At 39.0% G+C, this 26,703-nt stretch overlaps 2 protein-coding genes across 6 annotated transcripts in view; one reads left to right on the top strand and one right to left on the bottom strand.

Annotated features, from left to right (window-relative positions):
* Positions 1–351: 351 nt before the first annotated feature.
* Serbp1 (SERPINE1 mRNA binding protein 1) lies at positions 352–16,622 on the top strand. Of its 4 annotated transcripts, none has more exons than XM_027430238.2 (8): positions 352–773; positions 4,185–4,335; positions 4,880–5,020; positions 5,148–5,219; positions 5,863–5,937; positions 9,489–9,666; positions 12,518–12,691; positions 13,807–16,622. In XM_027430238.2, exons 1-8 carry the CDS (start codon positions 461–463, stop codon positions 13,861–13,863), a joined length of 1,161 nt encoding a protein of 386 aa, XP_027286039.1. In that variant the 5' UTR covers positions 352–460; the 3' UTR covers positions 13,864–16,622. The 4 variants fall into 4 exon arrangements, with proteins under 4 accessions (XP_027286039.1, XP_027286037.1, XP_027286036.1 ...); XM_027430236.2 differs by having other exon boundaries at positions 5,818–5,937; XM_027430235.2 differs by having other exon boundaries at positions 5,130–5,219; positions 5,818–5,937.
* A 6,119-nt stretch (positions 16,623–22,741) lies between these two features.
* The window catches only part of Il12rb2 (interleukin 12 receptor subunit beta 2), a 59,432-nt gene continuing 55,470 nt past the window's right edge, over positions 22,742–26,703 (bottom strand). For both annotated transcript variants that reach the window (XM_027430232.2, XM_027430234.2), the window contains one exon: positions 22,742–23,278. In XM_027430232.2, coding sequence (XP_027286033.1) covers positions 22,742–23,278 — 537 coding nt within the window. The remainder of the gene's footprint in view (positions 23,279–26,703) is intronic.

Raw genomic sequence — 26,703 nt, 5'->3', positions numbered from 1 at the left:
GAGACGGGGTGGGCGAAACCACAAAGACAGAACACTTTCGTGAGCCGAAGACAACCTCACGTTTCCCTGGTTTTCAGGGGGTAGCTAAAGACCGAGAGTTTAAGGGTGACAAGAGCAGGTGGCCGAACTCCGCCCAGCACACGCTTCTCCACCTTCGGCGAGCACGCTTCACTCTCTCCGGGAGATCCCGCCTCTGAGGCGCGCGCGAAGAGGTGCTGCGCGGCGCACGCTGGGAGTTGTGGTTCAGGAGTGGGCCGCTGCTTCAGGATGATCCGCTGTGGCCTACATACCCCATGGTGCTGTGCGGCGCAGGCCACTCCCGGATGTGTGCCTGGCGCCGGAAGAGAAGGCGGCCCCCCTTTCTCGGCCCGGCCATCTTGTGGGAAGAGCTGAAGCAGGCGCTTTTGGCTCGGCGCGGTCCGCTGCAATCCGTGGAGGAACGCGCCGCCGAGCCACCATCATGCCCGGGCACCTACAGGAAGGGTTCGGCTGCGTGGTCACCAACCGATTCGACCAGCTATTTGACGACGAATCGGACCCTTTCGAGGTACTGAAGGCAGCAGAGAACAAGAAAAAAGAAGCCGGCGGGGGCGGCGTTGGTGGCCCTGGGGCCAAGAGCGCCGCTCAGGCCGCGGCCCAGACCAACTCCAACGCGGCGGGCAAACAGTTGCGTAAAGAGTCCCAGAAAGATCGCAAGAACCCGCTGCCCCCCAGCGTCGGCGTGGCTGACAAAAAGGAGGAGACGCAGCCGCCGGTGGCGCTTAAGAAAGAAGGTAAAGCCGGGCGAGGCGGTGGGGAGCCCCGGGCTGGCGGGCAGGACGGGGGCGTGCGCGGCCGCTCGCTGGTGCAGCCGGAGGGGGCGCGGCGTGCGCGGAGCCCCGCACGGTGCGCGAGCGTGGCTGGCACCGAGTCCACGCCGCTCGCAGGCTCGGCGGGAGCCTTCCCGCCTCGGGCTGACTGAGCGTGCTCCGAGAGGGCGGCCCGGGCGTTCCCGCCGATTCGGGCCGGGTGTTGGGCGCCGCCTGGCTCTCGGTGCCCGGGAGCAGCGAGCGGGCACGTTTCCTGCCCGGCGTGCTCAAATGTGTGCCGCTGCCCGCCCTGGGCTCCTGCCCTGCCATCTTGTCCCACAATGGCGCGGACCCTCGAGGAAAGGCCGGGGCTCGGAGTTTCCACCTGGGCTGCGGTCTGTTCGGGGCCACTGTTTAGAGAGTGGAGGAAGGGGCTGTTTGGGTCCCGCATGTGCAACAAAAAAAGTTGCACCCTTTTGCTCCTGTGTTCAACTTAACTGTAACTTAGTGGCGGGGATGAAGCTGTTGGAAAGGGGAGGAATTCGGAGCCCCCACTCGTTTTCGAGGGAGTTTCTGAATGGAGACTGGTTATCAGCAGAACCTTTCTCATGTCGCGAGCCCTTCTTCAATACCTTGAAGCCCCCCCCCCCCCCCCCAGGTGGATTGGGCTTTTCCTGTTTTGGGCTTCATGGGTCGAATGAGTGCCCAGCCTGTCACGTCCCCGGCAGCAGAGTTCTTTGGAGTCTGCAGCCTTTCCTCCGCACGTGCGTGAAGCATGGTCAGGTCCTCATTGGCGGTTAGTAGACTTCCAGGGCGCTGGAAGTTTCCTAGTTGTTTTTTGATTTTAGCATTCTAAAATACTGGCTTATTGTGGGTGAAAAAGCAAAGCAATTAAGGGTTAAGAAGGTTTAAAGTCAATAGTAGGTCGGTTTAGAATCTAAACTGTGAGTCTTTAAAGTTACCATTATATGTAAAGTTGCCTCTTAGTGCCACGTGCTCATGAAAGGAATTGTTTGGGTTTTGGTTTAAGGTATCTTTTTGGGGGGGTGTCTTTTTTTGTATGGCTTGGAGTAAACATCCAGTACCTAGTTGACTGAATAAAAGATTTCTCGTGCTAAAAATGATAGATTTGGAAGGGCAGCATAGTCTGGATTGTTAGAAAACATCATTTGGGCAAAAGTACTCAGCACATTAAGCTTGACATCGTACAGTCGAATAAGGCATTTAATTCTTGTGTAAAGGAACTCTGGTTGGTGTATTTTAAACTGTTTACCTCTTTGATGACACTAATTAAAGAAAATACATGAATAAGTTGTCTAAAACATACGATGTAGATGCACTCACTCATTAAATGTTCAAATCATGAAGCTTAATTTAAATTACTCAGTTTTCACCAGGAATCCTATCTATGATCTTACCTGGAAAGTAACATTGTAAGTCATAAGTGTGGGCAATTTTATTTACAGCCCGGATTCTTTGTCATTTACTTAAGTCATTAGGAAAACTTTTTCACATTGCTTATCGACATTTTCCCTTAGTATTTCAGAAATCTTTTTTTGTTGGTATCGGGGATTGAACTCAGGACCCTTAAATCACTCTAAAACCAGAGTTGCTTAAAACAAAGTTATACATAAGGAGAAATTTGGAATAAAAATGTCAGTTGTCCTCTGTATTGGATGGTACCTCTAAGAAAGGAAAGAATTGTTCATTTATGGTGTGTCCTGTGTCTCGATAACACAATACTGGAATGTAATGGTGTCCTTACATCACTTTTGTAACTTTTGTCTATTTGAAGAACTTGAGAGTTGGTAAAATGTTAAGTGTAGACTAGGTTTTTGGATTAAACAAACACCTGAATTCTACTGCAGTTGGCAATTCAAGTATAGGTAAGTACATGAAAAGAAGCTTATGCTTTAAAAAGTATCAACCATTTTTCATTAGATGAGTTTACTTTTTGTGGTGGGTGATATTGGTAGAGCCCAGCATTTTGCCCACTAGGCTTAAGTATAAAGTAGCACTCACTGAGCAACATTCCCAGCCCCATGATGAGTTTATTAAGTTTTTTTTTCTTGTTATGTAGGACTCATTGAGTATTGGGTGGGGAAGCAAGCCATTGTTCCTTGGGTGTGTTTAGCTTGGTTATCATTACAAGGACTGAACTGGTTCCATAGCTCCACCCTAACACACTGTACCTCTGATGAAATTTATGTAAATGTGTTGGCATAAGGTCTACATTTAGGGCTTGTCCTGAGAATTTACAAAGAATGAGATTTAAGTATTAAAGAGTTTTGTCTTTATGACTAGTTAGAGGTATCTTAATAATTGGTATATCCTGATGATCTTCCATTTCCTTAAACTAAGTCACATTACTTGATTTTACAAAAACAATTTCTGAACTGTTCATTGACTGTGGTTTGGTAATTAGAGCATACTTGAAATGGTAGGCATATATTTAACTATCAACTTGTCCTTAAGACTATGAATTGAATTCATAGTGATTTCTTTTTTTTTTTTTGAGTTTCCTGTATTATCAAAAGAAATGAAAGCAGAAAAATTAGTTTATTTTAAATGTCACTTAGTGCCATGAGTTTTCTATTTTCTTTTTTGAGGGTGGGTGCTGTGACTGAACTCAGGGCTTTGCATGTTACTAACATTCTGGACAGTCACAGCCTTCTTAGTACACAATTGCCGAATGAGGACCTTTCTGTGTGTGGTTTCTGTGTGTGATTTGTGAAGATGCTTTGGAAACATATTTGCAAGAGCAGACCTAGAAAAAGCTTTCTATTCATGCTTTCTATTCCTAATGGTTACATAATAGTGTTAAACGTTAGACTATGGAATATGTAGAGAGATGTATATGCATACTTGGATTTTGAATGTTAATGAGGAAGGTGGTAACTTTCTGGTTAAATAGCTCTGTTTGCTTATTTGGGGTGGAGTTGGGACATAGTCTCTGTAATCCAGATTGTCCTTGAATTTCCAAACCTGCCTTACCTTAGTCTTTTCCAGTGTTAGTGTTGTAGGCACCATTTAAAATAGCTATCGTGAATCTCACTGTTTTTTGAAGGGCATATTTAGTGAATACTCAGTGCTTGGTTATTAATGAATGGCTACTGGTATTAGCTTTAACGTCTTTAAAGCAAAAAAAAATGTCACTTGACTGAAATATTTGTAAGATTAAAATTTTGTGGGAGGAGACTTTGACTTCTTAGAAAGTAAAGTGTGATGGTGCCCAGTGATTTCCAAGTATAGCTTGTAGATGAAGTGTGAGATGTTTACTGTTGAATATGAATGTCGTAAAGCCCCACATGGGTGATATGCCTACCAGCCTTAATAGTGTAGCCTAAACTTTTGTATTGTAAAAATGATTTGCTTATGCTAGTTATTTGTTATAAGGAATAAGGCGAGTTGGAAGAAGACCTGATCAACAACTTCAGGGTGAAGGGAAAATAATTGATAGGAGACCAGAAAGGCGACCACCTCGGGAAAGAAGATTTGAAAAGCCACTTGAAGAAAAGGGTGAAGGAGGTGAATTTTCAGTTGATAGGTAAGCATTAAACAAGATTTTCTTGCTTTGTCCCCTTAAAGCTGTAAATTGGGCATAATTGCCAGGTAGCAGTTGGGGGTGATTATTTAGGTATATCTCAGAAAAATGAATATGTGTTGTTGCATTTGTGTTTATGGATAACATGTTCTAAGTTAGATCTTCTAATAGTAAATATTTTAATTGAGTCAGTGACCAGTCAGTGACCAGTTACTTCTTCCTTTGTCCAGATAGTGAATTTAGAAGGACAGTGGTATTATCTGTCATTCATCATGCAGGCTAGATATGATTACTGCAGTATGACTGATTCAGTGAGTCAGTAAGTTACAAAGCGTGTATTAGCAGCAATGCTTTAAAGAATAGCAAAAAGTTTCTATTTCTAATTCTACCCTTTATATATGAGTAGAAATAAACTTGGAATTTTCTATACCATATATTTAGTTGTTGGGTGTGAGCCAGTAAGCATATTCTAAATTTTTGAGCCTTGTAGTAGATTTTTCCTGTTTCTGGAAACATCAGAGGTACAATTTTAAAATTTGTTTTGTAGACCAATTATTGAACGGCCTATCCGAGGCCGAGGTGGTCTTGGAAGGGGTCGAGGAGGCCGTGGTCGTGGAATGGGCCGAGGCGATGGATTTGATTCTCGTGGCAAACGTGAATTTGATAGGCATAGTGGAAGTGATAGATCGTAAGTATTACTGATTGTTGTATGTTTTAGATTTGAATGTGCTTGTTTAATAAAAAGTAAATTTGAATTTCTAGAACTAAAGAGTATAATGTTAACTCAGTTTTGTTAGTTCTTTTTCACATTACAGTGGCCTGAAGCATGAGGACAAACGTGGAGGTAGCGGATCTCACAACTGGGGAACTGTCAAAGATGAATTAACGTTGGTATTCTGATTTTTTTTAAGTTAAATAATTTGAAACCAAAACTCTTAATAAATATATGACTTATCAATATTTAATGCTTTTTCCTGAGATAAGAATGGATGTTCTGTCTCAAATTGATAATCTTATGATATCTTAATGGGATGTTTATATTTTAAAAAATAGTTAAATAAATTAATAGTTTTATTTTTCTGATGGATGTGTGTAGCTTTTCCTGAAGCCCTGTGATGAAGATACTGGGAGTATTGTAACTTTAATAGTTTGAAGTCTATTGTAATCTTGTCTTTACAAAATCTGATAAGCCCCACCCCCTTTGTTTTTTGTTTTAATTTTGAGATGGGTCTTACGTAGTCTAGGATAGCCTTGAACTTGTAATTAATTACAGCTATCCACTACTGTGTCTGACTTAGAAAGCCTTGTTTTAAAAGTGTGTAATTCAATAATTTGTTTTCTCTTAGAGGTCTACTGGAGAGTAAAATGGATAGAAATAGATAAAATTAGTAGAAATACATAAAGAATGTAAACGTTTTTACCTTGTTATGAAGGACTTTTGCTACATGTAAATGGACCTAGATGCCTTTCTTTTTCTTTCCTTAGAGAGTCTCCCAAATACATTCAGAAACAAATATCTTATAATTGCAGTGATTTGGATCAATCAAATGTGACCGAGGAAACACCTGAAGGTGAAGAGCACCCAGTGGCAGACACTGAAAATAAGTAAGTGGTTTTGTGTGAGGATGTACTGCTGCAACAGGGAAATATGTCTGGGTTTACTAATAAAGTGATTGATACAATGGCAGTTATTTGATGGCACAGATATGAGACCATCTTGTTGTGAGACATTGTCTTGCTGTGTAGTTCCAGATGGCCTGGAACTCAGAATTCTCTAGTCTAAGTCCTGCGAGTACCATACCTGATATAGTGTTGTTGATTAATTTTACTGTTTTCATACAACTTAGAAAGGTTAAGGAATATCTGTATTTTAAGTAAAATCATTAAGCCCTACTTACTCACTAAAATAACATGTTGTTACGCAGGGATGAAGGAAAGGAACAAAGTACCTTGCATTTGAACTTTAGGAAGGATAATTCTAGTGACAGCTGTCCTATTCTGAGATTCTGAATGGGTGTAGTGTGCTTAAAATGAACCAAGCTGGACAGTGGTGGTGTGCAGTCAGAGGAAGGTAGATCTCTGAGTTCAGGGCCAGCCTGGGCTACAAAGTGAGTTTTAGAGCTACACAGAAACTGTCTTGAAAACAAACAAAATTAACCCCTGAAAAAAACCAACTGGGTCAAATTGTTGCTATAAGAGTTATTTAGTCATGTGTTAAGTCATGGTTCAAAGTAATCTCAACATTATCAGTTATAAATACCGAAACTAGACAGAACTTGAGAAACAACTTTGAAAAAATTAGCTTCAAACCATGAAAAGGAATGAAGAGTGTTTGCCTCCCTGTGTGTTAGGTGCACTGCATTCATGCAGTGTCTACAGAGACCAGAAGAGGTATTGGATCCCTTGGAACTGGGCTGTTAACTAATGCTTCAGTAAACAACAGGGTGTGGGTGTATTTTTGGCGTACTGATTTTATTTCCTTTGGGTATGTTGTGGAGCACAATCTACTGGGCATGCATGACATGAGTATTGCTGTCTTGAAATCATGGCAATAACCATTCACCCATGCTCCTATAAATAGCTAAGGAAACTCACTGGTCCACCAAGCAGGTGGAATGATTTTCACCCCCCCCCCCCTTTTTTTTAAAGTCAGATGATGTTTTTTGTTTGTTTTTGTTTTTTGGCTGTTGGGCTGTTTGCATTTGTTACTTTCTACTTTCTATTAGTCATTTGATGAATGGGTTACAGGTATTTTTCATCTGTGCATATTGACTTTTAGTTTCATGTAATCCCATTAGTCAGATCTTGCTTTTATTTCTTTGCCTTTGGGGGTTCTTTGGCCAGATCAATTCCCTGAAGTATTCCTTCCATGTAAACTTCGTTAATTTTAACCTCATGTCTATGGATGTTTTGCCCGTATGTGGTACCCATGGAGGACAGAAGAGGTTATTGAATTTGATCTGGATGATAGCCTGTATGTAAGTGCTGAAGTTTGAATCTGGATATTTGGGAAGAGTGGGTAGTGCTCCTAACTGCTGAACCATTTCTCCAGTCTTGTTTGGTTTTTGAGACAGGGTCTCAACTTTGTTGTAGTGCTGGCCTAGAACTCTCTATGTAGACCAGGCTGGCTTTAGTTCTCAAGAACTGCTTAATTCTGTCTCTAGTGCTGGGATTAAAGGCATATGCTACCACTCCCTATTCAAGTCATGTAAAGTTTTTAACCATTGAATTGGAACCTCTGAGATTATATCCAAAAAAAAGGAAGAAAGTAAGAAAGAAATGTGAAGTGCTATTTTGTTGAACAACTATTAATGATGAAGGGAAGCATTGTATTTTGTAGGCTTGTTGGAATAAGGAAAATAATCACTAGAATATATAAAAAGTAAATGGGATTAAGTGGTCACTTGGCACTGAGAATTTGTGTGTTTTTCTTTGGAGGGGTAGGCATAATGGGTATTAATGGTACCTCACAATACTCAGCACATCTTTTTCCTTTATTAAATGTAACCTGTCACTTTCAGAGTGATTCTCAAAGATTGTAAATGTTTCTCAGAAGGAAATGTTATATTCATGGGATATTAGAAAGGATTCCTCTACCCAGGGGCATTTGGGAATAATTGTTCTAACAAAGATAATAGTCACCGCTTCAGAGCAGTCTATTATAAAGAAGGGGGAAATGGAATGTAGTCTTTTATTTGCAGGATAAGTTGAAGAAGTAAAACTTCAGTAGTCTTTAAAGGTATGTATCACTTACTGTCAGAACTGGTAAGTCACTAAGACAGTTTTCCAGCACTTTTAGTTCTATGATCTGTAAAAATGACTTGATAGACTTGATGGCCAATGTCCTATCAAGATTGAATGTAAATTTGTTTTAGGGAGTTGTAAGATAGAATCTGCCCAAATATAAATAATTACATAAAGATATTTTAGCAATGATGCTAAACTAAATCACTTGCTATTTTTGGAAGGAAGCAGAGCTCCCAAAATAGCAAATGATTTGTCTAGTGACATTTGGAATTAGACTAAGATCATGGATTCCTAGGCCTGTGCTTTATGTGGAAAGGGAAACAGATAGTTAAAATAGTTAAAATTTGGGAAGTAATTATTTTGATATAAATGTTGAAAACTAATTTGTGTTGTGGACACTTCCATTACTAGTGAAACCTCAGTACCCTGTCTGTCTGTTAGAGGTTGGTTTGGGAGTTGGAGTTACATAAAATTTCAGATTTGTAGAAATCAGTATACTTCACTAGAGTGCTAGTTACTAAATTAGAAGAGCAACAGATAGTGGTCTCCTTTATATATGAAATGAAAACGATGGTGTTTTAGTCAGTAAAGCATCTGCTGCTCAAGCTTTAAGGCCTTTCTCTAGCCCCCACATAAAAGCCAGACATGGGTGCACAACTGAACAACCTTAACCTTCACAGTGGGGGTGAGAAGATATTTCTAGAACCATCCAACCTCAGCAGTTGGGGAGCTCCAGATTCAGTGGAATATCTGGTCTTAAAAAGTAAAGCAGAGAGTAATCATGGGAAACACCAGCCTTGACCATTGGCTTATCTTTGTAGGCACATGTGAACACTGGTTTAAGCACCATTTACAGTTACAATGAAATTACGTGAGAGGGATACAGTTTCTAGTTTTAAAGAAATGTGTATTATGGGTTGGTAAGGCCAGTTCTTGTAAATAGTCATTTAAGAAAGCCAGTTGTAATCTGTATTCACAAATTAGTATGCAAGTGAACTAGTTTCTTCCATGCTACATTACATGGTGGTTGCTGGGTTATACAAATGCTGCAATTCTTCTTTGATGGTCTTTCTAACATACTAACAGTCAAGGTCAATTTTCTTACTATTGTAATTGGAGATTATGTATATTGAAACATTTTTTATTTTATGTATATAGATGTTCTGTCTACTTGTATGTGTGTATCATTGGCTTGTCTGTTGCCTATGGAGTTCAGAAGAGAGCTCCTGATCTGGAATTGGAGTTACAGGTAGTAGTGAGCCACCATGTGTGTGCTGGGTGCTGAATGAGCCTCAGTTCTCTGGAAGAGTAGCCAGTATTCTTAATCTCTTAGCTATCTTTTCAGTCCCCCAAATATTCTACAAATTAGTAACAGCCATTAGGAATAAATTTAAATATCTTTTTCACAGGGAGAATGAAGTTGAAGAGGTTAAGGAAGAGGGTCCAAAAGAGATGACTTTGGATGAGTGGAAAGCTATTCAAAATAAAGACCGAGCAAAAGTAGAGTTTAATATCCGAAAACCAAATGAAGGTGCTGATGGACAATGGAAAAAGGGATTTGTTCTGCATAAATCAAAAAGCGAAGAGGTAAAGTTAAAATTGTTTGAATTTGTTCATATGTGGCTTGTTTATATGTGGCTTATAATTTTTGTAGTAAATTTCATATGGATAACCACACACACACACACACACACACACACACACACACACACACACACACACACACACACACACACTCACTCACTTAGACAGGGTTTCTCTGTTTAGCTCTACCTGTCCTGGTGTTTTGCTCTGTACACCAGACTGTCCTTTACACTCACAGTGATCTGCCCGCCTCTCTGCCTCCCAAGTGCGTGCGCCACCACTGCCGAGCTAATACAGATAACTTTTACACCTTATCATAGACTTACTTGGTGTAGATAATTTTCTCAGTAAGAAAAAAATAATAATCAGGACTCAGAAAATGTTAGTATTCTTCCTAATTATGGAAGTGTCTTATAAACAGTGTTTTTTAGCTAAAAAACCATGAAAGCTAATATAAATACTTGAGAAAGTCCAGCTGATGGGGACTTGTTATTTTTTTTTTTAGCAGCTTTTGCTGGCTTTTTTGATGCCTGTATTTATTAATGTCATAAATTGGGCTGTGCTAGAAAATCAAATCCTGCTATCCCAAGGTGAAGTTTAAATGTTAGGAGGGCAGCCTATAACTTAGGAGATGTAATAAGATTTTGTTCACTTAGTTTTGATACTGGGGATTGAACCTAGGGCTTGTAATGAATGAACTAAATATTCATTTTATTAAAAACCATTTATCCACAGGCTTCATCTTTCCTGAAGCTCTCTCTTTTTCTTTTTTGGTTTTTTTCAAGACAGGGTTACTATGTGTAACAATCCTGGCTCTCCTGTAACTTGCTTTGTAGACCAGGCTGGCCTCGAACTCACTAAGATCCTCCTGCCTCTGGCTCCCAAGTGCTGGGATTAAAGGCACCTTAAATCTCTTTAAGAGGACAAATTTTAAAATTTACTCCCCTCCCCAAAGACAGCTCTTGCTGTCCTGGAACTCACAGAGATCTACCTGCCTTTGCTTCCCATATGCTGGGATTAAAGGTGCAAGTCACTACACTGGCTTAGAATTTCTTTTAGTGATATAAAACTGAAAATGCACAAAGGAATATAGCATTTATACTGTGAATTGTTGAAAAATTTAACACTCACTTTTCTCTTACTGTTAAGCATGTATTGTTTCATAAATAATATTACTTTACTGGTTATACTTTATAACGAATACACCTATATGCAGAGGTGTGTTTAAAAGCATCTGCAGACACCTCCAGAAACCGGTGCCCATGGTAGTCTACATATTACTACTGTGACAGTGTTAATTTTTTTTTTCGAGACAGGGTTTCCCTGTGGCTTTGGAGGCTGTCCTGGAACTAGCTCTTGTAGACCAGGCTGGTCTCGAACTCACAGAGATCCGCCTGCCTCTGCCTCCCGAGTGCTGGGATTAAAGGTGTGCGCCACCACCCGGCAGCTCTCAATTTCTTGATGCATTTTGGTTTTTAGACGTACAAATGGCTGAGACAAATATGGGAAACACTGTCAAATAAGTTTAGAGAAGGGATGGTTTTTAATATTTGCTTCATATAAATATAAATGAGGAATTTGTCTTAAATGTCAGGTCTTTAAAAAAAGTATATTTTGTTTCATGAGAATTTTTTTTTAAAGATTTTATTTATTATGTATACAACATTCTGCTTCCATGTACATCTGGACACCAGAAGAGTAAAACTGTATCTTCATTGTGTATACTACCTGCTCATTAGTTAACTAATAGCTCATATATCCAAAAAAGAAGTGTAGGGTATACTGGTTTTAGGAATCTTAGTGAATTTTATTATCCAGCAAATATTAGGGACTACTGTATCATGCAAGGTAAGATACAAGAATTTTTTGAAAATTATAAAATGTTCATTTGCAAGTCAACTTATATTTAGATTCATACATTTATTATAGCTCTGTGGTGTGAATACTTATTTAATATAGCCTTACTGATTTTAGCATAGACATTACCTGTATGACAGATAATGGGATGGTTCTGAGGTTAGAATGTGGTTTGGAGGTGATAAATTTTATCTCTGTACTGACAGAGCGTTAAGCAGTATTCTATTAATTCTTCCTTTCAGGTTGAAACATGAAGCTTGTATATAAAGACCATCTTAGTTTTGTAATGCCCCTTTTATTAGTAAAGTGCTTCTAGTACATTTAAAATATGGATTTATTTATAGTTCTTAGAATCACTTATGTAAAGTTTATAATGTGTGACTTTTGCAGTTGGCAGTTTGTGTGGAAGAACAACGAAGGTTGAGTAATCCTTGACTGAAATGTATGAAACTAAACGTTTCAAGTTTGGGGATATTTGTCCAGAAATCCCAAATTTGAAAATCATAGAGCGAAAAAAATTTTGTATTTGAGATAGGCATGTTTGTTCTACTTATAATTGTATGTAAACAACAATATTCCATCTTGGGTAGGAGGGCCTAGTGTGGGAAAATACAACAAAAACCTCAGATTTATCACCAGTAGAAACTGCATGTCTTTTATCCAAAGACCATCAGGAATTCACATTGGAATTTCAATTTGGACCTGTTTCAAATGTCACATAGATTAACTGCTGAAGATTTAGGACTAGAGTGGGAACACTTAGATAATATGTCATTAACCAAGGACTGCTGGCATCACCTGCAATTCAGAGCAATTTGTAGTAAAGTTAAAAGAATCATACTTGAAAGTCACTACCTGGCCCCCAAATGAACTTATTACCTGTAGAGCTAGAAGTAGATATACAAGATTGATAATTGGTCTTTTAGATAGAAAATACATTTAGAAATTTTGCAGCATTACTTTTATGTTAACACAAGGGCCTTCACTTACATTTTAGGCTCATGCTGAAGATTCGGTTATGGACCATCATTTCCGGAAGCCAGCAAATGATATAACGTCTCAACTAGAGATCAATTTTGGAGACCTAGGCCGCCCAGGACGTGGTGGCAGAGGAGGACGTGGTGGACGTGGACGTGGTGGACGTCCAAACCGTGGCAGCAGAACTGATAAGGTAATTTTAAGATACATTTTTTTCTGTTTTAAGCAATTTAGGACTTGTAAGCAATTACTGGCTGGATATTTTAGAGGGTGGGGGGATAAATAGAACTGAAGAAAGAAGTGACTTATTTTCAAGAAACATTTTGTGGCAGTTGCACTGTGTGACTCCAGCCAGCCTGGAGCTCAACTAAGTAGACCAGGCTGTCTTTGAACTCTTATCTGCTGTGGAGTGCTAGTTAGTATTAAACACATGCACCACCACACCTGGCCTTAGTTCTTAGACATAATGACAAGAGTAGTGCTGGCCAGGAGTAGAATTAACCATACTATTGAGTTCTTACTTTGTGTTTGTCAGGGTGCTTTTTGTATTTTTTTTTTAACTCTGGGGATATCCTCACTGCTGAGTAAATTGATGTATAGAAAATTCTTAGGATTGCTAATCCCTGAAACACTAGTCTGCCATGATTTAAGAGTGGGATACAATGTTACTTTTGTTTTTGGGTGTTACCTATATCATGCTGTTCCCAAACTTCCAATCAGGTCTCACCCTCCCTAAGGACGGTGACTTGTAGGCCCTTTATACCATGTCTGGCTCTAAAACAAGTTCTTAATGAGAATTTTGATAGATGCCAAAGAGCTGATTTTGAATTCAGAATTATATTGACAAAGTATTAGGGTTAACCTTAGTGTCTGGCTTGAAAAATGAACCATAGAATCCTGAAGTCTTGGTCTTTTTTTTTTTTTTTTTTTTTTTTTTTTTTTGAGACTGGGTCTCACTACACAGCCCTGGCTATCCTGGAACTCAAGTGGCCTTTGCCTTCCAACAACAAAATCTTTTCGGTGGGGTGGGAGGGTTGCAGCAAATGTAGCAAACTGTGGTAGAGCACTTAACCTAGCAATGTATAAGTCTGTATATGATTCCTGTTATGTCTGATAATTAAAGTACATTATTGGAAATATGCATAGTTTTAATATGATTTATAATTTGTTTTAAAAGTAAAAGCTTTGATCTATTTAATGTAGTGTTTTAACAGGAAGACTTTAGAATTCAGTAGGCACTAGCAGGCTATTTTTAAGATTTGAGAATTGTAGTTAATTGTTTGTTTTTGTTTTTTTTTTCCTCCTCAGTCAAGTGCTTCTGCTCCTGATGTAGATGACCCAGAGGCATTCCCAGCTCTGGCCTAACTGGATGCCATAATACAACACTGGTTCCTTTGTGGACCCTCCTGTTCAAAGCTTTTGCATGCTTAAGGATCCCAAACAACTAAGAATTAAAAAAAAAAAGACTGTCATTCATACCATTCACACCTAAAGACTGAATTTTATCTGTTTTGAAAACGAACTTCTCTAGCTACACAGAAGTAACAAATATGTTAGTCAGTTTTGTATTTAGAAATGTATTGGTAGCAGGGATGTTTTCATAATTTTCAGAGATTATGCATTCTTCATGAATACTTTTGTATTGCTGCTTGCAAATATGCATTTCCAAACTTGAAATATAGGTGTGAACAGTGTGTACCAGTTTAAAGCTTTCACTCATTTGTGTTTTTTAATTAAGGATTTAGATGTTCCCTCAATTACAAGCCGGTTTTAAATATTAGCCAAAATACTGGTTTTAATATCTGCTTTGCGTTTTCACACATGGTCAGCTGGGACATGTAAACTTCTGATTTACCAGATTTTATGCTTCATGGAATACTAACCACTATGTATTTTAACTTTATTTTTATTTGGGAGTTGGCATTTTTTTCCCCCACATCTTATGATAGTTGATATATACTAAATCTTTATACAGAATTATCAGTACTTGAATGAATTCAAAACACATTGGTTTATTAACTCTTGACTCATGCATGGTTTATTAGGTTCAAATTATACCTGATTCACCTATATTTACTTTTAAAATGTGTGGCTTCCCCATTTTAAAAGTAGAACTAAACACTGCTTTTGGAACTTGTGTAAGCTACTTCTTGTTGACAGATATAGCCTGTGTTCAGTGCAATAGTTCTGTGGGTGTGGGTTTTATCTTCTCTCCAACAAAGTGGGTGGAGTAAGTTAATTTGGTTAATTCCTAATAGTTAAACTTGTGTAAAATAAGAGCCTGGCCATTTGGTATTTGTGTATGAAAGGCCCACAAATCAAGAGGGTTATCTGTAATCAACAATCTTCTTGATTTAGAAGAATCAAAGGGCACTCATTGGTTAGTATGCTGAGATGGAAAACTATCTTGTATTTCAAAACCAGCTTTACTTTTAGTTTGGAACAACACCACATATAAAATTACAAAATAAGTATATTGTTGATGAATTTCCTATATATTGTTATGATTTTTTTTCCTGAGTTAATAGATAAATGTTTCATGGAAAGTGTTAAGTATCAGTTTCCATTTCCTCCATTAGAAAATTAGGTAATTATTTAAACAGAAGCATTTATTAAAAAGTATATATATAGAATGCTCAAAAAACAAGTTTTCTAGGATATTTTTATTCACATTAATTAGCCAGGGAAGGAATTTTATTCAAAGCTTTAAGACTTGTCAGTATTTTTTTTTTAATCTGTTATAATTTTGGGCATATTGGAGATCTTAAATTTTACATTTGCTAGTTAGATGGTTGGTTTTTATGTGCACATCTAAAAGATTCATTTAATTGCATTGACTGGTTGTGAGTCTGATGACTTGGAAAGAGGGGTTTTTTTTGTTTTTTTTTTTTTAAATATATGTGCTGATACTTAACGCTGTTGCCTGATGTTTCACATGTTCAGATGCCTCTTCTCCAGAGGTAAGGTTAGTCCATGTGAACTTGTTGGCCCTTTGAGATTACAGCATATGCACCCTTAAATCAGTATATTTAACCTTTCAAGTATTTTAATTCACTTTTTAATAGTAACATCTTTATAAATCCAGATTACCACCTCTTAGAAATACAGGTTCTACTCAAGAGTCACTGGCACCAGAAAACACATAGGGCATTTGCAACATTGTTGCAATCTTTCAAAGTAGGTTGAAATTGAAGAGGAGGTAGGTTTCTTCTGTCTGGTACCTGTGAATTTCCTTTCAGGTTTACTTTATGTCAAGAACTAAAGGTAGACATTCTGTTTATTGAAAAATAACAATTTATTTTCATGCTCATTTCCTGAAAGATATAAAAGCAATATGTTCCTTGGCTTCCCTTTTTCTGATCTCTGCACTGTCAAGATAATGCAACTTTTAAGGTTTTAAATGTTTAAATATCATGTGAGGTTTTAAATGAACCCGATAGGTCCTGTATTTCGAGGAATACCTGTCTTAATGACGAAATTGGGGAAGTTAGTACAATAATTTCAAAAGTGGTTGTAATAGTTGGCTTAAATGCTTTAAATATAAATGGCATCAGTTGAAATTTTTAGCATAGTTCCAGCTTGGATTGAAGGAAGGATATAGTTTATTAGTTAAACGATTTGGCATTGTTCAGAGATCTTAAATGTACCAGCAAGTACTACAGTTCAAGACATGTGATTTCCAGAGTTATGAATGTATTTGGTTTGTTTTGGAGAGAGATTATTGCATATTCCTTGTGATTGTTATTTTTATAATTACCAGAAATGATTGATGACATAGAAAAGATGTTGTACTTAGTTTGCAAGTAAAATGTAAGTATTTTGTGTTAGATTTTTAAAAACATCTTAAGAGCATTAGCAGGTTGAAGAAACCAGGTAGTAAAAATTAAAAATGGAAAGCTGCCAGAACCTTACTGATGCTGACTTTAAAGGTAAGACAGTGCAGGCACATCTGGACAGGTGGCCCAACATGACCTAATTGCTGTAGTACACCTATGATGCATGCCATTTTGCTTCCCTACCCACACTCTCTGGGTGCTGGGTATCCGTGCTCAGCAAGTATGCTGAGCTTTAACCGAAGCACCACAGTAAAGGAAGTTTAGAAAATATATTCTAGCCCAAACGTTTGTGATTGTAATGAGATTAATATGTGAATGCTAAATCTGAATGTCATATCTCCACATTAGCTAAAAGCCAGAAACCAAACTACTAGTATGCTTTGAAGAGTATGTCTAATAACAAGGCAGTAAATATTACCTTGTTGAACCGTCTTAATAATTTGTCTGCATAGGCAAAACTAATTTTCAGGTGTTTTTTTAAAGCTGATTTGAAGTGCTAGGGATTTGTGTATTCTAGGCACATGTTCTGCTACCAAGCATTCCTCAACCCAAATTGATGGGTTTTGTTGGGGAAAAATTAGTGACTGCTTTCCTAAGTGTGAGTAGGTTTTGCTAGCTGTGCCCTTCCTGACTGCTGTTCCTGATCATCCCAGGCCAGAATGTAAAAAAAGCTCCTTTAAAATAAAAATTTACCTCTAAGTATCCATTAAGTCATGCTACTCTTAAAAAAATCTGTCACTTTAAAGTGTGGGGTTGAGGGTGGTGTCTATCTGGTAGCTACTTGCCCGTAGTCTAAATACTGTAGAGGCAATATCTGGTAGTTAATTTTACTTTTTTAAAGATTTGTGTGAGAGAGTGAGCGAGAACACATATGCCCATTCAATCCTGAAGAGGATTGATTCCTTAGAGCTAGAATTATAACTCTAGCCCCTGATTTTGTTGTTCCTTTTTTTTTTTTTTCTTTCTGAGACAAGGTTTCTCTGTGGCTTTAGAGACTGTCCTGGAACTAGCTTTTGTAGACCAGGCTGGTCTCAAACTCACCTCTGCCCCTGCCTCCCAAGTGCTGGGACTAAAGGCGTCCGCCACCACCACCTGGCACGATTTTGTTGTTCTTAAACAAGATATTTTGCTTGTATTGGTTCAACTGGTGCTAATGTCTAATTTGTAGAAATTTATTTTCATACACACAGAAAATGGTAAATGCCAGGTTAATTTATTTGACTAGAATTTTGTCGTGGACTAAATGCTTCTAGCCAGTGAGTACCAAGTGAGACAGCTTATTTTATGTCCTTTTCATTCCCAAAGTTTAGAGCATGAACAAACGTTCTTTTATACCTGGAATCCACAGAGACCTAATGTTTGGTTTGTTGGCAGTTTGTGTCGAGTTTCTTCCTGGGGCTCTTGGTCATTCAGTATTTACTAATGAATTTTAAGGATAGGCTCAAGAAGATTATGATAGCCTTTTCCCATTTTATACATGAGCATGCTGAGGTCTCCATGATTTGTGAAATTAGATTTATGTTTAGAGATAGGCAATTGGGTGAGATTTTGAGTGTTGTGTGTTTTTTTTCTAGAGACAGTGATTTTTGCTCAGGATTATAAGCTGGCGTGAAATTTAGGGTCTCCAGTCTAGGTTTTCTGGGTGCGTTTGTAGTAAGACATTACCATGCTTGGCAGCTCTTCTATATTATTCCTGAATTTCAGAATTTCTACTAGCTTCAGCTTGATTTTATATACTTTTTAAATTGTATTCCTTATGTATTCATGAAGGGCTATGTGGGTGTTCACACCTAACATAAAGTCAGACAACTTTGCTATATGGTAGTTGATTGTCCTCTTGTCAGCGTTGAGGGTGGAATGGTGAATCCATACTCTCAGTTATGTAGTATGTGTTTTTTATTTGTCCGTAACAGTTTATGCCTTCCAAAAAAAGTGACACTTTGTCACTGTATCAGAAAGAATCTAGGTTAATTTATTAGTAGTGATAGGTAGGCCTAGCTTGCATACATGCCATTTTAAAAGGCAAGAGGTAGAGGTAATTTTTCCTGAAGTAGAGGATGTTGCCAGTAAACTTGACTGCAAGGCTTTACTGGCAGGATAGCACGGATGCTTTCTTTTTTCAGCGTAATCAGTCTCTTGATACACAGTTTATTGCACTTTAAAAGTGCTCACCTCCCTGAGAAAGGTAGAAGAGATAGAAACAATTTTCTAATTGTTTACAGGAATTGAAAAGAATCTAAAAACAGATTTCGGGGGAAACTGTTTTAGGGAAAGAAAACAAGTGGTCAGTAGTCTTACTTTGTGATGGAGTAAGTTAAGTTCTGTTTCTAAGTGAAATCTAGTGAAAGGGATGATTAAATCTGAAGCTTAGCAAATGAATATGGTAGCGTTTTTGTTGTTGCTTATATTCAGTTTTGAAGGTGTTGCAGTTTTATAAACAAGGTTGCTGGCTGGGTGTTGGTGGTGCACACCTTAAATCCCAGCACTTCGGGAGTCAGAGGCAGGCTAATCGAGGCCATCCTGGTCTATAGAGCAAGTGCCAGAATAGGTTCCAAAGTTACGCAGAGAAACCCTGTGTCAAAACTAAAAAAGGGGAGGGGGGTTCTCTATGAACTATGTAGGCAAAGACCAAGTTGGTCTTGAGTAGTGGGATTAAAAGTATAAGCCACTGTACTCCGGTGTTCTAATGAAAATATTCTTGAGTTATTTTGAGAAGTTTATGAGATTTAATCTTCATAGTGGTACTTGGTTATCCATTTTCTAAAAAAGTATCCATAAAGAATAGCCAATAAGTAGAGTGAATTAGCCTTTTTTTCTGACTTCGAAAAATTTATTCATGGCACATATTAAGACATCTCTTTTTGGAATTAGGAGGTGGAAGATTATTCTGTTTCAGAGGCAATTCTGTGCTTGATGGTACTTAAGGCTGTAAAATTGAGCTGAAGGTTTTAAGGACCTACCTTAAAAAAACCAGCTTTCCACACCTCCCAAGAAAAACAGCATGGTTTATTTTATCAGTGTGATAGGTTTTTTGGTTTTGTCAACTTGACACAAGCCAAGTTGTCTGGGAAGAGAGGGCCAATGATTGGGAGGTGCCACCTCTGTATTCCTGGGTTGTATTTAAAAAAAAAAAAAAAAGGGCTGAGCATGCCAGTGAAGAGTTTTCATGGTGCCTTGCTTACTTTCCTTAGTAGTGGATGGATGGATGGTGATTGAAATGTGTAAGACAAAAGAGCCTTTTACTCTCAAGTCTGGTTTAGGTCACAGCAACAAATTAAACTAGGGCATAAATTTGTACCAGGAGTGACAGACAGACCTACCTGGCCCTGTTGCTTTGGGGAAGATTGTGGACATGCTCAAAGCTTAATGGGCTGTTGTGTGGGAGCTTGGAAGGTGAGTGCTCAGAACAAACAGCGTTTCTTCATGGTCTTCACTCCTTCCCTGGCTTCTCTTGGTAATGGTCCACAATGTTTTACCATACCAATAAAAGCAAACATGCGGAAGTTGGTACCAGTAGTAGAGTTCGGATCTATACAGACAGGTCTAATGTATGGTCATTGTGCTCCCCCATCCCCAGGTTTATCGTGTAGCCATTCTATGTAGATGCTGGGAATTAAACTCTGGTACCCTGCAACAACAGTGCATACTTTATTACAATTTGTTACCATTTTCTGTGTGTTTTACATATTAACTATGCACTGCGCATGCTGTAACCATGGAGAAACAGCTACTATCTGTTAAGTGCAGCCTGTGACCTTCAAAAGAGCAAGTTGCTCTAAACCACTGAACTGTCTATGCAATATACTTTTTCATCAGTTTCATGCCCTGTCTTATTTAGGGGTACCAAAATGTGAAAGGCTAAGTACCACATCCCTCTAGCATACACAAGGCCACAGTTTTATTTGTACCACCACTAAAAAAAGATGTAAGGCAGAAACCAGTGGCACAATACAGTTTAGTTAGAATTTTGTTTGTTTAGAATTCAAAATCAAGTACAGTCAAATTCCTTGAAATCTACAGTATTTTATTGTACAGATAATACTTGTTTTCTAGTACCACCATTTTAATTTACTGTTTAGAAATCCTGTGTTCTTGGGACATTAAGCTAGTCTTGGCTATGTTGATGAGAATTAAGTTAGCTGTTGAACATTTTCCAACTACCCCTCAGAATTGGTCCACTAACACAGATTCTCTGACTAATAATGGCTAACTTGTTTTGTAATGTTTGCTAATCAGTACTTGATTTGCTTATTTTTCTTGTTTGGTTTTTGAGACAGGGTTTCTCTGTAGACCAGGATAGCCTCAAACTCACAGAGATCACCTGTGTCTGCCTCCGTCCCCTGACCTGTTTTGCATTTATTTGCCGTACTTTGTGTACAAGTGCCTTATTAAGGGACCCATTTTCTATTGGTTTTGTAGTAGTTCTATTCTGTTAGAAGGTTATTTTGTTGTAAACTATAAATTACAGTTTGATTCTTTCTATCACTCAGATTGCAAATCCTACCTCATCCCCTGCTTGCGGGGAATCCAACCCAAGTTCTTATGTGGTAGGCTGCTGCTGTATCTATCATAGAGTTATGTCTTTTAGTCTGAATTGCTTTTCTATTTTAGGGAAGAAAGGTGGTCTTTATCTGAAGGTCTTATCTGAAAGTGTCTTGTTCTGAAAGTTCTACCTTCTCAAGGAAAGTTTTCATAAAGTGGGCATGAGTCTGTAGGCTAGACGGAAAATTAACCTTGGAAGGGCTTGATCTTTGATATTGGAGGACTTTCAGGTGACTCAAGAATGGACCCTACTTAGAACAAGAATGGAACACAGGGAGTAGCTAGTGGCATTTCTTTTCCTGGCTCCAGGACTTGTGTGTGCTGGGGTTGTAGCTATTAGTGGGAGCTGAAAAGTGTTGGTGGTAGGCTTAGGCCTAGGTGGAAAAGGGCGAGGATTAAGTTTGACATTCCACTTGTCTGCAAGATAGGACTAGGATGTAAAAACTGGCTTCTGGGAAAGGGACATTTTCGGGGCAGTTTGAGGGTTCCTACCTGAACTTGAGGTCTAGACACAGAGTTGTCTAACAAAGTCCTGCATCCCACCCTCACACCTTCAAAACAAAAGAAACCAAACTGAAAGGAGATTCCCATGACCTTGGCATTTAGGTTCCAGACATCTGTGGAATTTTAATTTAAATATATTCCAAAGTAAACTAAAAAGTAGTTTACTTTGGAATATATTTAACAGTTTAAAAATACCAAGGAATGAAAGACTCAACTATTTGGAGTTTTATCTGGGGGTCAGAGGAAGAAAACAAATTGCAAAACTTACAGTTGCTCTGTGACATTCATTGAGAACTCTCAAATCTCAAAGTGACCCATGCTTAATGTATCTTAAAAGTATGAATGCCCCTTACGTGGTTTTGTTTTTTTGTTTTTGTCTTATAAAGTTTATGCTAGAGTAGCCGGCGGGAAGCCAACAGAAGTGATGACAGGTGACATGACCAGGCACTATACTGGGGGACATCTTGCCAAGTTGTCTGTAGATTAAAGTGAGAAGCTTGATGAAGAAAAGCATGGAAGAGGCATTCAGCCTTACCCAGAACCCTTAATGAGTTGGGAAACGTTGACAAAAGAGTTTCACTATCATCCGTGGCTTTGGTGGATGGGGTGGGGGGAGAAAAGCAGTTTGAAGATAACTGAGGAAGACCACAAGCAGTAAGAATAATAGGCTGGCCTGTTTTTGAGAAGGTGGCCTTGCTATGCAGTCAACTAGGGCACTTGATGGGTGCAGAGATGCCAAAGCTGACAACTGACCAGTACTAAGTAGGGTAGGATAGAAATGTAACAGAGCCTAATACTCTGAAAAGGACTGGAAATTAAGTCTGGAATCAAGAAGCAATTATGTTTATGAGCAGACTTAAATGCCTTCAATTTCTAGTGCTACATAGGAAACAAAAGCTGATAACAGTTTACAGGACTGGCTTATATGGGCACATTGCTAATTTTGGTAGGTTAGAAAAGGAAGTGCAAATTTGCAAATAGATAAACTTTATTAAACGAAAGTACCAAATACACGAAAGTAGTCACTGGAGAAGACAGGGTGGGGGTAGAACCAGGCTTTGCATTTTAGAGTGGCACTTGACTTCCCCAGTGGTGGAATAGGAGAGGATGCTGAGTCAGGCCATAGTTACACAAAGAAAAAACATCGAGGTCCAGGTTGTACATTGAGGTTTTAGAAAGCAGCAAGACCCTATGGTGAAGCTAACTTAATCAAGAGAACGCTAGTTTGACTGCACTGTCAAGCTACACCCAGGCCTGATACTGCCAAAGATGGTGGCCACTGGAGAAGGGACTGGGTAAATAGATGTGTTGTGCTGTTCTTGTAATTATATTAATGGGCACACTCACTGCCTTTCTAGTTATCAAGACTCATTACTCATGAGAGAGTCATACCCCATCTTTAACTGATCCAGAGTCAGCCTCTCACCACAGAAGGTAAGTGGGCGAAGAGAATTTGATGCAAAAATGGAAAGAGAGATACGTTGGTGCTCCAGTTCTAATGAATCAGGTGGAGAATCCTCTTGTGAAGGAAAGTCTCTGATGTTAGAGGGTAAATAGCCTTCATGACTAGGAAGGTAGTCCACTGCGGTAACTGTCAAGGAACTGGTCAGATTGCCCAGTTTTGAGTCGGGTTCTCTGCTTCCCAGTACCTTGTATAGATTCACTAGTTGCCTTGTATCAGCTGTGAGAGTTCCTGTAGGTTGTGGACTGGAGGAAATGTATATTGTGTCTTCCTTGGGGGTAGAGTGACCTTGGAACCCTTGACCCCTTTTGGGGCAATAGGGTTGTCTGAAGACTGGGGCCATTTGGTAAAGGACCTCATTGATGATCAGGGGCTCAGGCTCTTCTGGAATGGGCCAGGCCATTGGGAGACAGTCCATGGGTAGCTGGGTCTTCTCCTAGGAGAAGGAAGAATGGATATGTAGGTTACTTTTAACAGTCCATTTCTCTGGGTTTCCAAAACCTCATAACCTGCCCAGACTCAGCCCTATGTGGGAAGCTGGGCCTTTAAATTTTGGAGGTGCCAGAGCCAGACATCCACACCCCACTCATCCTTGCCAGTCTCCAGCTATGGACAGAATGACTGACGTAATCTTCAGTCTGAATCAAGCTTTTTTTTCCTACTGGCAAGGGTGTGGAGGTGGAACAGAAAGGCTAGAGCAGAGTCTAGGGAGAGATGGAATGTTTTTCGGGTTGAAAGTGGTAGAGGAAAGTTGGTTTATTGAGCCTCCAGGTTTGTTGCTCCCCATCCTTTATTGCTGAGAATCAAATTTGGGATTGTACATGCTAAAGCAAGTACTTTACTGAATCACGTCCCCAACCCTGTTATTTGTTAGAAAAAGCAGGATTTAGAAGTGGGTTAGACTACTCATGAAAGACATTTATTAAAGAGACAGCATCATCAATATGTAGCCCTGGCTAGCCTAATCTCAGCCTCCTAAGTGCTGGGATTAAAGGTATGCATCATCATGCCATTAAGGTCTTTTTAGGGCCTGCTAAGGAGTTTGGGCTTTTATGGAATTACATGGATTCAAATAAGGTTCTTGTCATATTGGCATTTTAAAAGAGACTACTTGATTGGCTTTCCTGTAACAGATTTTCATCTTCCTCTTTAGCTAGTCTTGATAATTCATTACTAAATTTTTCTGTTAACTTTCTCAGCATTTCTTTGGTGTATTCTTTTCTAAGTTTACTTCCAGTTCTCAAGTCCAAGTCCTACCAGGCTTTTGTTGAGTTCTTACATCTTACTGTTTCACACAGTTTGCCTGGGCTTTCCAAGGTAGAGCTCCATGCATTAACACAGCCTCATGTGATAAGATTTCGGCCTGCAATCTGTTCCTTTCTGTATCTGTTTCCTGTTTTACTTCCATATTTCTTCTCGGTGTCATCCACACATAATGGAATTAGTTCCCTATTCAAGTTGCACAAGAGAGTCTTGGTATAATTAGTCTCTGATATGACGACCTTTGGGGGCATAATAAGTGTCAAGAAAGGAGTAATGACACTGTCAAGAGTTACATGAAGGGCTTTCATCATTCTTTTAAAAGACAGCCCTCCCCTGGTCATCCTCAAGCTGGTCCTGTCATGTAGGCTTGTCTAGGAACATGCATATATGTATGACAGCTGTGCCAAAGCAAGGTTACCACTTGTGGGAGAGATTAACAGGATGGGAGAAGGTGTTTGTTTTTACTAGGTGAGTTGTTCTGCCTCTGTGGGGCAGTACTGAAGACTCCTCCCCTGCACTTCCTTGGGGCTAGCTTCTAGAAAGCCCCAGGTTCCTTTAACAGGTTCAGTAACACCATAGGCACTGAATTTAGCTTGTATAAGATAGACAGCATTCCAGTGATCTTCTGTGTGGTTTGGCCTTTTCCTTCAGAGCTTTAAGGTATTTCTTAAATACCTTAATTTAAATACCTTTCTAATTCTATTTTCTGTCTCAGGCCCGAAGTACAATATGTTTTTTTGTTTTTGTTTTTTTGGACTACCTATGTACTTCAGAGCTCAAAACATCTGAGCTGTGGGAATTTCTCAAAGTCTTCATCAACTAAAATTTTAAAGGCTGTTTATTAAATTTTGTGTGTATGAGTGTTTTGCCTTCATGTATGTTGCGTACCACATGTGTGAAGTACTGGCAGAAGTCAGAAGAGGACATTGGACCCTAGAGGTCGTTGTGAGCTATTTTTTAGATGCTAATAATAACTGAGTTCAGGTCCTCTTTAGCATGAACAAGGGCTCTTAACCATTGAGCCATCTCTCCAACCCCTAAAAGCTACTTAATTTTTTTCCAATTGACTCGAAAAAACAAATAACATCAACAACAAAAACCCAAATAGTTCAGAAGTCAAAATAAACTTGTAATTCTCAACTTCTCTCCAGAGGCAGCTACCATAATGGGGTTATGTATTTGGCAGGCTTCTATAAGAGCCATCTCCCTCATACCCATGAAAACTACGTTAAGCAATTGTTAGAAACTTGGCTTTTTGTGAGACTCATATCTCACATTGCTCCTCCTGCTTTAGCCTCCCCCAGTTTAGAGGTTATATACATGTACCCTTTACCTCCTACTTGTAAGTGGGTTCAAAACCCACATACAGGTCTGTCTCTTCTTTATGCATGTTTTATTTGTGCTCAGATTGTTGTGACAAATGTATTTCTGCCATGGGGCTTTAGGCATGTGTTTACTGGCACTTTACTGTCTCTAAACTATTGTGCATCTTATTTGGCATTTTGTCCAGCCTTGTAGCATCTTCTGAGTGTCTCTGTTTTCTGGTGAAGGTTGTGAAGGTTAGTATTTTCACCTATCACAGAGCTGCCTTCCACTGTGTTTTAGGCTTAGACTGTCAAGCTCAGTTGGTTCAGTTCCTGGTACTTGATCCTCTCTAATGCCAGCATTTCTAAGACCTCGTGGCTCATTGTGTACTCCCATAGATCATTGTCAACCAGTGAGGGCTAGTGTGTGGACACCTCCCCCTAGTGAGTGTTCAGCTCTGAGGTATGGTCCACTAGAACACTCCTCAAACTCTGCTTAAAGGTCTTTTGTAAGGTGCAATGCTTTAATATCCTGCTTGGAAATGAATTTAGGATTCATTCTTTATCACTGGTATTGGGGAAGTTATTTGGTCCTTTGCTTCAGTTTCCTCATCTGGAAAATTAGAAAAATGCTTTGATTTATAGCTGCCAATAAATTGTTGATACATGAAATTAAAAGTGCTTGCTACATAGGAAATAATATGTAGGTTATATATAATTATAGTATGATGCACTATAATTATGTACTTGACTAGTACATAATATATAATAATACATCTATTATTGTCGACATTCTTATTATTATAATTTAATGGAAACTAAAATCCCCCAATAGAGAGAAGTCTATGGTTGTGGACATGGTGGATCCCATAATCCCAGGACTTGGGAGTCTGGGGCAGGAGGGTATCTGTAAGTTTGAGGCCACTCAGCTGCAGAGTGAAATACTATCTCAAAAACAAACTCCAACAGAAAAGTAAAAGGCATTTGCTTCACATGCTATCTTATTTACTCTTCAGTAATAAAGTGTGAAATGATGGCGCTTGGTATTCACATAGTTGGGCAAGATACCCAAGATGCACACATAGTAAACAACAGGAGGCACCTCCAGAATCAATTGCAAAAGCTGCTGAACTGCAGTGAGGGGACTAGGAACAGTTCCTCTAAGCAGAGGCTGGGCTACTGTCTTCAGGCTTAAGGAAGTAAATCAAAAGAATCTTGAAAACAGGCTTTCAGGACTGACAGCAACAGGAAAAATTGGCATGTGGCTTCATTTTCCTCTTGCTTTTAGATGCCA

The sequence above is a fragment of the Cricetulus griseus genome, chromosome 8, assembly GCF_003668045.3.
Source record: "Cricetulus griseus strain 17A/GY chromosome 8, alternate assembly CriGri-PICRH-1.0, whole genome shotgun sequence".
In the NCBI taxonomy this organism is placed as follows: domain Eukaryota; kingdom Metazoa; phylum Chordata; class Mammalia; order Rodentia; family Cricetidae; genus Cricetulus; species Cricetulus griseus.
The sequence above is the reverse complement of the archived record's forward strand: the minus strand, read 5'-3'. Positions and strand labels throughout refer to the sequence as shown.